The sequence below is a fragment of the Zeugodacus cucurbitae genome, chromosome 4, assembly GCF_028554725.1.
Source record: "Zeugodacus cucurbitae isolate PBARC_wt_2022May chromosome 4, idZeuCucr1.2, whole genome shotgun sequence".
In the NCBI taxonomy this organism is placed as follows: domain Eukaryota; kingdom Metazoa; phylum Arthropoda; class Insecta; order Diptera; family Tephritidae; genus Zeugodacus; species Zeugodacus cucurbitae.
The window spans coordinates 55,595,127-55,607,732 of NC_071669.1; the positions used below are offsets into that span (position 1 = coordinate 55,595,127).

Below are 12,606 nucleotides of genomic sequence, written 5' to 3' on the forward strand. Positions count from 1 at the left end.
TAGTTATAAGGAAGAAAACGTTCAGTGTCTGAGATTTTGTGGAACCCAAAAGATAATTCCAACAATGTGAGCAATAAACATATTTTTCTAAAGAAATGTAAGCGCAAATTTTAAGTAAATTTATACTAAACTGACATAAAATAAAGTTATATCAAATGGGTTTCGAAGCCATATTTATAAATAATCTGGAAGACCGTACCACAATCAACCCTGTAGCTCGTGCTGTTATAAAGTTTAATCATTGATAGAAGGAATTAAGCAGACTTTATTCAGCAATCTTATAAATATATACACGTATGGAAAGACCCATGATTTCTTAAAGTAGTTTTCTACACAAAAAGAGAAAATTGGTTATATAGTTAAACTTCTCTAATTCGAAGTTTTTTGTGGATTATGGTGATTCAAGTTGGGGAAGTTCAACTGTATTTTATTCCAGAAATGATTAGCCTATTTGGATTTGAGACGATACCATAAGAACTTCATATTTTTGTCAATAATATATAGTACTAGCAAACCACTCCGGCTTCACAGGGGTTCAAAGAAACAATTCAAAAGTTATAAGGTTTTACACACTTATACACACTCTCCCATACAGGAAAAAAAGGAAAATGAGGAATATTCGAACTGTGTCCGTTGTCTTTCTCTCTGATTTTGAAGGCGAGCTTGTATATTTCTGATATTTTGTTTTTCAACCCGCTCCTCTTTATAATAGTAGTATAGATTTACAAAGCATTTAGAATTGATTTTCTTTTTCCATGGGAGAATTGTTAAAATAAAAATAATATGTAGCTAGTTTAAAGAGCATGCAGCAGCGTCAAAATAGTTGCTAATACCACTCTTATTTATTTTTATATACATACATACATCTATAGAAAAAATATATACTTAAGGAAGCTCCACCAACAACTACAAGCTCTACAACACATTTACCCCTCCACTTGAACCCTACCTACCAAGCAATTTATTAAATTACCTCATCTTCCATCTACATTCATACATACATACATATATGAATATACACTCACATATGCTCGTAATCGTTGTGAAATGAGTAAAACAATTTTAAGTGCGCACAAATACAAATTTAATTTCACTTAATCGTACATTAAATCCTCACAGACATTTTTATTGATTGGCTTTATCGATTTGTAACGATTTGTTTCCGATTCACTTGCTTTTATTATGCTGCTAAGCGAAAAGTAAATGCCTCATTATGCTACTATGTCACTGGATGTGTGTAGTGACAGAAGTCTACTTGGGAAATCAACTACAGTTTATGATAGATTAACTGTTACAAAAGTATTTTTTTGGGAGTTGCCATCTGATTTTTAATATTTTGTGTAATTTATTAAAAAAAAATGTGAGACCTTTCTCTTCTGATATTTGACAAATTTTAACCATTTTTTTCTGTTTCATTAAATTTTTGAAATTTCAGAATTTCTATAATATTTGTGAGGTTATACTATTTAAGATTTGAAAATGCCAAAATCAAATCGATTAAGGACTTTAAGTATTTATGAAATGAAAGTTAAAATTTTATTTTACAACCAATTCTTCGTGAGATCATATGCAGGAGACACGAAAAAAGTATGCGGTTTGAGGGTAGATAAGTTTCTAATCTACTTTACACCGAGCGCAGGGAGAAATTCGAAGATAATGAAACCTCCTGCCACAGATTTTGGTATCCATTTTCCATTCCATTACAGAAATATGCAGTAGTTTGAGTATAAAGACGCGTCTAAAGAGTGAGTCTGCATGAAGGATGTGCCACTATTTGTTTCAACTGAAGTCTTCTAGATTTTATTATTATATTTTTAGAAGAAGTAAATATAGACAGATTTTCAAAGACCATCTCTATCACACTGATTGTCTGTAATGGGTAACTTACTGGGCTCAGTTAGGTAAAATAACACTTCTCGAGGAAATTCTTAAAATTTCGGCGTTTAGGAACAATATGGATATGATTTTGGATATATGTACCTATGTACAAACAAAGCATTATAAACAAGTGAATCAGATAAAATATTTCGGTATGGATTGACCGAATGTTATCGATCTATTCCATTGACTTAATATAAGATCTTATAACAATTATTCGAAAATATTTTATTGAAATTTCGAAGTTTTAAAATCTCATCCGTTGGCGAATCTGTTAAACCATTCAGCCGCAGTCCCTAATATAGAGCTAGAACTATCTATACTTTTCCTTCGGAAAGTTGTTAACTCATTCATGGCCTGCAGATTGTATGTCTGACTACCAATTATTTTCCGAAATTACTACAAATAATCTATATTTCCACTCACCCAAAATTATCCCTTCCTTACACCTCCCCAATATCAAATATAGCAGTTGCAACAGTTAAAGACATATTTCATGCCCGAGTTAGCTTTGGTAATTAGCAGGAATTTGTTGCACTATAAATACAATGATTTCTAATGAATCCACAGCCACAGCCCCGCTGTACTTGACGACTGTTGGAAAATTGTCGAGGAAGTGGCACTCGAACTAATGATGACGACGAGGAGCCTAATGACAGCCGTAAAGCGCACACTAGCTGAACGCCAGCGCGCTGTCGCCTCAAAGCTTGCCTGCACCAAAACTCACAACACACAGCGCTGGCCTCACCAATTGTGGCTACACTCCATAATGATGGTAATTATCCCTCGTTTTTCCAACAATTTCGACAATTTGCAATGCGTTACACCAAAAAAATCGACAAAAGAGAGCCAAAAAACGAAAGCGCCGCACAAACCCTTGCCACTTACGGCATTGTCACATGGCAGATGCTAAGCCATGGCGTTGCGGGCAGCAGCGTAGCGCCAGTGCCATGCCGCACAGCCACGCCCACACAATAAGCCACTGGCATGCTAGACGACATTTTAAGCGCCGCAGCGAACACGCCCCGTGACAGGCAGCTCTCGCTCACGCGCCATAATGTGTGCAGAGTGAGATGGCTGCTGCCGTAAGTCTCCATCTTTGAAAAGGCAATCGGAAATACTGTTAAGCGCTAGACACAGCAAGTGCTCGCTGATAGAAGTGCGTACGTGTGTGTGTGTTATTGGCGGAGAGCCAAGTGAGCGCGCGTGAGTGCAAGAAGAGAGCGTACTACCGCGTTGCTGTGGTTGAAGGGTCGCTGGCGCGTTGGCTCAAACGCGGTTGCTTACACAGTGAGCAGCCGAATTCGATTACGTTCAATTATCACAACGAGGTATATGACTCGCCAGCGAGGCACGCTGTCGCACAGTTCGTATTGTACGCTCGCCACGGTTAAACGCTGAAAATGTCTTTAAGCACGCCGATAAACGTACTTTGAACATAAACTGTATTAAAAAAAAATAAATAAAAAGAATTACGAATAGAAAAATCTAAGTAATAGCTTAATTAGTCAATTACTTAGTTGATTGTTATATAACAGTTAGCATATAGAAAGAAAGAAGAAACGCTAAAGCAAGTGCAGAATAATTTCGAAGTGATTGTGAATTAAAAAAAAATAAAATTATTTAAAAGTGAAATTTTTTTTGAAAAATAAAGAATAAAACAAAAAATGTCCAGCGCCCAAGTCTCGCAACCGCCGACGTTGCAGGCGCAACATCAACAACAACAGCAGCAGCAACAACAGCAAATCTCACACTTCCTCAATCACATTGCCGCCGCCCAACAGCAGCAACAACAACAACAACAGCAACAAATCGCCTCGCCACAACGCAGTGATTACCAAAATGACAACAACACCAGCTCCACGCTATCACCACGTTCGCCCGCACATTCCAGTCCCACACACTCATCATCACATTCGCCACGCTCCGCTACAAATTCGCCACCTAACGGTTACGCCGCCACCAACAGCAGCCCACAACCGGAAAGCGCCGCTCATGCCGTCTTACACCTGCCGCCCAACAGCAGCAACACTGGCTTGCCACTAATTGTTGCACCAATGCCCGCGTTGCCACACTTGCCGCCCATGACAGCCACAACGGCGGCGAACGGATTGCGCGATCAACGCATCTTCCCCGCTTTGGTCACGGCACAAGCCGCACCGCCAGCGCCACAACCCGCGCTTGCAACACCACGTCTCTACGATGCATTCGCGCCCGGTGCGTTGCCCGTCGGTCATGCGGCTTTGGTGAACGGCTGTTATCCGCCCATGCCGCGTTTGCCTTTGAGCAATCTGATGTTGGCGCAACAAAATGCTTCCGCTTCGCCACCCGTTACAACGGCGACCACAACACAGAGTCAGCCGAAGAAATCATTCTGCATTGATGCACTTCTGGCGAAGACGCAGAGCAGTGATGAGGCGGTGGAGAGTAGCACTGCTGTGAAACCGCTGACGGAGGATCGTTTGGCGGCCTTTCATTATGCGCGCGATAATGCGGAGCTGAATCAAGCTTTTGCCGCCGGCATAAGCGAACAGGAGGCGCTGCAGCGCATACGTGATTCGCGCGAATATGGCACGCCCAGTCCCGATGGCATGTCGAGGTGAGTGCGAAGATCGCTTTATTGACAGTTTTTGATTTTAATTTTGCAAACATTTTTTTGATATAAGAGTATTCATGTTTGATCGGTAGGAAAGTCAGGTGAATGCTATGAAGTGTCATTTGCTTTTACTTTCATGATCTTGATCATTTCGATATACTGCTTGATAGGATCATATTTTCTCTGTTGGGTTCCTCAAAATATTCAGAATAGGTTAGATTAGGTTAGGTTGTGATTTAGGATATGCGAGACAGTCATCTGTCAGGTCAAAGTCAGGATCACAAACTTGATTAAGTATTAAGATTCGACAAAGCGCCCTGACCCTACTACAAATAAACAGAGATTTTTGACTTCTAATCCGCTTTATATTCACTAGTTTGCGCGGTTTTTCGAAAATCTTCCGACTAAAGTTGAGGTAAAATTTTAGATTAAAGATAAATTGTTAGTTGTTGATGTTTCTAAGGGGTTCCGAAATTAAGCGTCGAATACAGTATATTTAATATCGAACACTTTTTTGTCTTTCGCATTTTATTTGAACCACCTATGTTCGTAGATATATGAATCTATTTTGATACAATTTGGATTACCATAATACAAAAAATTTATTCGAAACTTGCCAAGTCTATAGACACTTGGAGAATAAATAATATTGGCATTAAATTTGGTTGTTATTTAAAATGTTATTAGGTTATAATTGGACAATTCGCCTAATTGTTGGCCACAATTAACACTATAAGAACACACAATCCACAATTCAAGAACAGAACACCAACTTTGCCTACATTTGGGCTGATGAAAAATGATTACGAACACAAGATCAGACTGTCGAGAATATATAACAACACATTTGATTTAAGAAAATACTAAATATATGTAGGTATTTATTTTTACTTTACTAATTACAACAAATATTCGGAAAAAATATCATATCTGATAATATAAGAATTCTTTCGTAATATTTCTTTACCAATAAATAAAATTTTAATTATTATCTACTAATAATACTTGTATACAAAGCATGTAAAAAAATCGATTCTGGTGATAAATAAACTTTTCGACAATATCATTTTCTTCCGCGAGTTGAATGATGTCAATTTTGCTAAAACTTATGTATAGTATATTTAAAAGGCATTGCTCAGATTTTTCCGATTTTCAGTATGAAATTTTTAAATGTTTTTCTGTTTCAACAGAAACATTTTTGTCTTCATAAGACCCTCTGTAATAATGTGGCCAAAACTGATTAACTTTTTGTTTGCCGAAAAGTAAGAGATGTTCTGATTTTCCTGCTTTTGACACTTCCTACGTTTAAATTTTACTTTACTGGTTTCTCACTCAAATTTTTTAACACTTTTCAAAGGTAATTTTCAACATTTTAGCCGTCGGAAGTTTATCCGAAACTTGTTGTTCGTAAATAATATATTCTAGAGTTAGAGAACTAAAATACTATCATCGATATGAATACTAAATTTATGGACTTTGCGAAATCCTTAAAGTATAAATCAGTAATATAAATATCGACCGTTTAAGGGAAAACAAACCTGGTTTCTCTGATCTCTACCATCCTGATTTCTCCCATCCAAAACACATAAAAATATATATTGCTCATTCAAATTAAATTTGTGAATTTTTCCTCTCGTTTAATAACAGTCTCAAACTGGAAAAACTAAACATTTACTTTCTCGGCTGTGCTTCAAAAATTTCCGAAACACCTGCCGAACTATGTTTTAAAACAATACACTTCAATTGACTCGACAGTTAGGTCTACTTTACAGGAACGAATTCGGACTTATATACCAACAAGGACTGTCAACTCGGCAGCTGTCCCTAAAAATGTTTGAGAATTGCTTTTATCGGTACAGCAACAACATAATGATAAAATAAACTGTTCTTCTGCCTCTTTTGAGAATTTCCGAATTATGAGAGGCTTACATTTGGGCTGTGATTTTTATTCCGAAATATAGCTATTAATATAAATAGGTTGACATTAAAGTTTGTCAATTCTATGCCTTGAGAAAACGCTGAATTTTTAACTAATTATGCTAATTCATATTAGGTCTACAACTTTGCTTCCACCGTTTTTTTTTTTACAAATTTAAATTTAATACAAATGTCGATGAGTCTCAGCCGCACTTTTCTTGGAATTAAAAAAGAAAAGCAAAATTTCCCGCAAATGTCGAGAATTCGGCTCAAAAAGTGACATTTTCAGTTGAGAAATATTTCGTTGGGTTAATGTTGACCCAAATGTCCAAGATCGATATAAAACGATTTAAACGACCAGGGCTTGACCCTAGAGACATCTATTGAAAAACGGCAAAAGCAAAGTTGTAGACCTAATACAAAAAACTACATCGACTAAGTATCGACACACGTTTTAAAAATTGAGAACTTATTTAGATTTAGTTTTTCTATTGCAGCTCAATTACATTGTTTATTACTTGTAATCGAAAAATCAGTTGTTGATTAGATATTTGAAACTTAAAGAACACAACATTAGCGTTTAAATTAAGTAATTTAATTGAAGTTTATTTTGCAAAAGTTATAAAAAACATACTCAATAATTAATAGATAAGCAGAGAGCATGTTTTCCACAACTATTGAATAAGGAAATATATAAATAAGAATTACAAAATAAGATGCTTCACTCAGCCACTCCACAAAAATTTTTTCATTAAAAATTGTTTATAATATTATTATTGCTAATTACCAGCATTTCAACTTGATATCGGCTATTAAGTGCCAAGTGGGTTAATGGCTCGCATACAACTGACATAACACTCAAGTGCCCAGTGTCTCAACACGGCGGCTGAAAAAAATATTTACAAAACTAATGCAGCAATTGAAAATTGCTTTAACATCACTATTAGATAGTTGACAAAAGCTTGTTATTTAACTGGCAATAAGCTTTCAAATAAACAAACTAATTTTTAGCTGTATATAAATCAAGTATTATATAAGGTAAATGATATAAATATAAAGTCAGTGCGGTGACAGACGTTGTTATTAAGGTTGTGTTTACGTAAAATTATTTTGAATGTTTTTTTTTCTAAAGCTTTTTTAAGTTTTAATATACATTAGGGTGGTTCTAAACAAGAAATTAACAATTATAAATAAATCAGATTCAGTTGCTCGTTCAAGGACAAGTTATGATTTTGCTAGAACGATAAAGAGAATCACACAAATGTCACTAATAGATTTTGTCCTTGATCGGACACATTTAAATGCACCCTAATAAGCATCCATAACAAGAAAATAGGATCCTCTTTGCTTTGATTTTTCATATTTTCTCGTCAAATTGTAGTGCATTTATTTAATTTATATTTAATGTCAATCATTTTAAGCGGATCGAGGTCGCACAACACACTATTCATAAGAGATGATTGAAAGAGGAAAATGCTTCCGCAAGTTAGCGTGAGAAATCACTTGTTTACATTAGAGCTTAGATAATTGGTGTGACGAAGCTGGACAGCAATTGGCGATTATTATAGAAATAAATACTACTCTTAGTATAAATTGTGCTGTTTTTGTTAAACTTTGTACAATGAAAATGTGTTTCCGAGCTTGCAATATATCTCTGACAGAGTAGAGCTTTATCTCCACAGTAAACTTTGTTACTGAGATTTGAGGTCTCAAAAATCATTACATTTTTCACGGATATTTTCCTAATATAGAGCTAAACATTAAGCATACCATAAAAACTCCTTCCTTATGGATTCCTACGTCTAGTAAATTATAAAGATTCCCTTCTGTTCCGAAACAATATACTTCGGCTTTGATCTGTACCATAGATACAATTAGAAGGTCACATAGGGGATACATTATAGACCAGTGAAAACAACTGGTTCTTGGGGAACAATTTTACTCCTTCAATAACATGAGTGAATTGAGGTTCCAGACGAAGAAGTATACTAAACCCTTACTTCGTTATCGACTGTAAGATGAATCTTTCGTTTAAGGGAACTAAAAAATAGTATTAACGAGGAGTTCAATATATAAGACCCATCAATTCCGTTGGGTTGTTTGGTTGCGTTGGGATGCCGTTCCCACAACAGTCGGTTCTACGTAACCGGAACGGACTCGGATCTTTATCCGGCCAAGGACTGTCAAATCGGCAGCATTGGGGAATGTTTTATGCCACTACCACAACAACATTCCATTAGGGCTCGTCTGAGCAGTGAGTTTGCAGTAGGAAAATTCTCCAAGAAATGTTAACCTTAACTCTCCTACTTCGGTGACACAATTACAAAAATAAAAGTTTTGCTACTACTTCAGAATCTATAAAGCAAGCTGTAAGATATTTAATCAGAGATTGTCACTAATTTTTCTGTAAGCGGGTCACCCGATATGATGGACTCAAAAAAATCGATTTTTTTTTTCATATATGCTTATTTAAAAAAGCAGATAAAGATACAGCAGTAAGAAGAAGGAGCTGCCCGAAGCGCTGAACGCGTTCTTCTCAAAACTGTGTTTTCGAACATTTTTCCAACGTATGTATCTCCAAAACGGCTTCACCGAATGATTTGAAATTTGTTGGGTGCTCTCAGCACATGTAAACATAGAACACTCTATTATCAATCAAAAATTCCCAAAGTAAAAAAAAACCCAAAAATTTAAATTTGTTTTAAATCTCTACCAAAAGTCCAATTTTTGGTAAATTCACATGGTCGGAGTACCTTCCTTAAGCTTACCGATTAAAACGCCGCTAATTGAATCATGGAATCGTGAAGGAAGTGCGAACTCATTTTTTCGAGGCGGAGGTGTTCAGAACGCTATAACTCATGTTCAACACTTTATATATTATTTATACTTAAAGCTCTATCTATTTACCGGTCGTGGGGTTCGTATTAAAATTCTAAAAAATCACTAAAACCAGACCGACGCATGGGATGACCCCATTAAAACGAACATATAATTAGAGAGCTAATTGAATGATTTTTAGGACATACTTTCTTCCAAAGCGCTTTCATCAAAATTTTTTGTAAACATCCTTAAGTATTTATAAATATATTAACTTGTTTTTGTTTTTTTTTTATTCCAGATCTGAATCTCCCACATCTTCACACCGCTCTAGTCCGCCCATCAGTCCTGGCTGCGAAGATCAACATCATCATATAGGCATGCCAATGGATTTCCATGATGAATTCAAGAAACCGATACCACCACATAGTCCAATTAGACCGCAAGACTTTCCACTTTATGCCGGCGGACATCCGTACCAATTGTTGGCACAAGGTGGTTCGGCGTTTCATCGTCCACTGGATCCAACAGGCAAACCGATACCGGTAGGTTTTCTATAAACTCTTGTTTACTAAAATTACTCAGCATTTATGTCTATTGAAGTATTTTATCTTCAATTAACATTTATGATTGCCACATCACTTCATCAAACAAATTAACTAACTAACAAACCCCCACTCTTTTCTCTCCCTCTCTCCAGCTATCCATGGGTCACGCATTCATGCCTTCACACCTTCAATTCGAATTTCTGGCTCGTGCCGGCATGCTGCACCATCGCATACCCGAACTGGCCGCCTATCCGCATCACGCCATACTGGGGAAGACGCGACGCCCGCGCACCGCATTCACATCACAACAGCTGCTCGAACTAGAAAAGCAATTCAAGCAAAACAAATATTTATCCCGCCCGAAGCGTTTCGAAGTGGCCAGCGGATTGATGCTCTCCGAGACGCAGGTGAAGATCTGGTTCCAAAATAGACGTATGAAGTGGAAGCGCTCCAAGAAGGCACAACAAGAGGCGAAGGAACGTGCCAAACAACAGCAACAACAACAACAGAGTGCAAACAACAGCAGTTAGTTGCGAAACGTTGCGACAGTTCCACCCAAAGGGGGGATACACAAGGACTCGACGCTTCATTATGCCAAATATCCAGCTAACGGTTCATACGACAACGGCACTGCCAACAGTACTCGCCACCCCTCGAGCATGAACTCCGTCATCACTCGGGATGCTCGTAATTATAATTCTAGTCAAACTCAGGCGGCGTCGTCGTCGGCCAATGAACTTGGTGCAATGTAGCCAAGCAATCGGCTAATTCAGCAGGTGTTGTTGTTGTGAGGATAACGGATACTTGTTTGTCGAGTAAGCTGCCATTACTGCTGCCGCTGTTGTTGTTGTTGGCATCCGTCATCAATTGCATTTCTGTTGGACGTGCAGCGACGCTTGGCATTGCCCTTGCATTTGTTTGCTTTGTAATTAGTCCGATTGCGCCGAGATGCGTTCCTGAGTGAAATACACGAGCGTGTGTATGTGTGTATGTGAGCGAAGAGCAGTAAGGACGCCTGTGTGATTATGCTCACAATTCAACATTTTTGGTATAAAGCGGAGCAGGAGTATCTCAAAGTCGAAGCGTTTGTGTGTGTGTGTGCTGGTTTTTGTTTTGGACGGAAGCACGAAGTGGACACTTCTCTGACTTTCGTTAACAACAAATTGCATTGTGTGATACGACAAATTATAGTATTTATTGTAGGATGTGAACGAAGTGAAATAGAATTGTAAATAGCTAAGTGTATATGGTATTGTAATTGTAATTGTAATTGTAATTGTAATTATGTAATTGTAGAGAATTTTACTATAAAACAAATTGAAATATAACAACAAAAAATGTTCAATGAAGTTTTTGGATTTTTTTAATCTTGATTTGGGTGAATTGAAAACGTTCTATCTCAAGAGTGTTAAAAAGAAAATAAATAGTTTCTAACTATGTAATGTGGGTGACAGCGTTAAAGAATAAGTTTAATATCAGCCACTTACACGTAGGGTACACATAATCGGAATGAATTCGGCATGAAATCCAGCCACAGATTGCTATAAAAACAAGAACTTCAAAAATTATTTGAAGAAAACTTGATTCTGCAACAAAAACGAGAATCGTAACGAGTTCCTGTACGGAGTGCAGATTAACTGGATTGACCAAGTGATCGAGCAAACGAAATTAATTGAAATCTTACTTCTCCTAACCAAGCAAGCGATAGTGATTTCAGAATTGTTTAGTTATAGATCTGACGAAATTTTTGAATCTTGCTGATGATTTGGTAAAGAGGCAATCAATAAACTTTCCATGGAGGATATAGAAACCTATCGGGGATCTCTAGTCAAATAATATCAGTCTAGTAGCCGACTAAATATAATATTGATACAATACCAGTATGATTATATATTATAAAAGCTTCCTCAAGACTTATTTTCTTAAGGGGTTAGGGTTAGTCAGAGACACAAATTAGAATTTTCAGTTTTTTTACTCTTAAATCATGTTATTTTACAAAAGTATATTTATTACACAATCTTTTAACTTGAAGTCACGAAAATTTGAAAAAAAATTCATAATTTCCAAAGTTATAGCTGTCTGTGTTGACCCAAATCCAAAAAAAGTCCTTCTGTAGACAATCATAAGTACTTGGAGATTCATCTAAAATCAATCGGATCAGAAAAATTAGGTTTATAAACAGATAATCCTGGGCCTGATCGAATCTTTTTTGTTTTTTTTCTTTTTCAAAAATAAACAAAATGGCGGTCTAAGAAAATTTTTTTCTCGATTTTCGGTAAGAAATTAAAAGTTGATTGGTCTTAAAAAATTGAAATTTTTGAAAAACAAATACAAAAAACTAAAAGCTGTATAAATTTCATTCAAATCTACTGAGCGGTTTTCGAGTTACATTTGTCATCAGTTAAAAAAAACTAGTTTGAGAAAAACGCATTATGGGTTTCCCACCAGCGTTTAGGAGTGCCCAAACGCTCTTTGTTATTTGTCGAATAACTCGAAAAATAATTATCGCATTAACTTCAAATTTTCAGAGAATATTTTTAAGATATTACACTTAAGCTTATAGGAATTTAACTTCTTCTAATCAAGCAAACAAAAATAGTTCAAGTGCTAGCAAGTTATAGAACCGAGTGAGATTTTGAAATTTGTACGGATCACTCATGAATTACATAGGGGGATCAAGAAAATTTGGCGAATATGGAAACAATTTGGGGATCACGAGTCAAATAATCATAGTCTAGTAGCTGACCACGTATATTTTTGACATATATTTACATAGATAGTATGAATTTTCGAGCTCGAAGAAGATCCATCCATTTTAAACATTTGATACTCGTATATATTTTATATGTA

General features: G+C 36.4%; 1 protein-coding gene across 1 annotated transcript; it reads left to right on the top strand.

Moving 5' to 3' along the window:
* The first annotated feature begins 3,175 nt into the window (after window positions 1-3,175).
* LOC105220925 (homeobox protein Nkx-6.1) lies at window positions 3,176-11,004 on the top strand. Its single transcript, XM_011197495.3, has 3 exons — window positions 3,176-4,477; window positions 9,510-9,753; window positions 9,909-11,004. The coding sequence occupies exons 1-3, from the start codon at window positions 3,546-3,548 to the stop codon at window positions 10,284-10,286; spliced, it is 1,554 nt and encodes a 517-aa protein (XP_011195797.2). The 5' UTR covers window positions 3,176-3,545; the 3' UTR covers window positions 10,287-11,004.
* The last annotated feature ends 1,602 nt before the right edge of the window (window positions 11,005-12,606 follow it).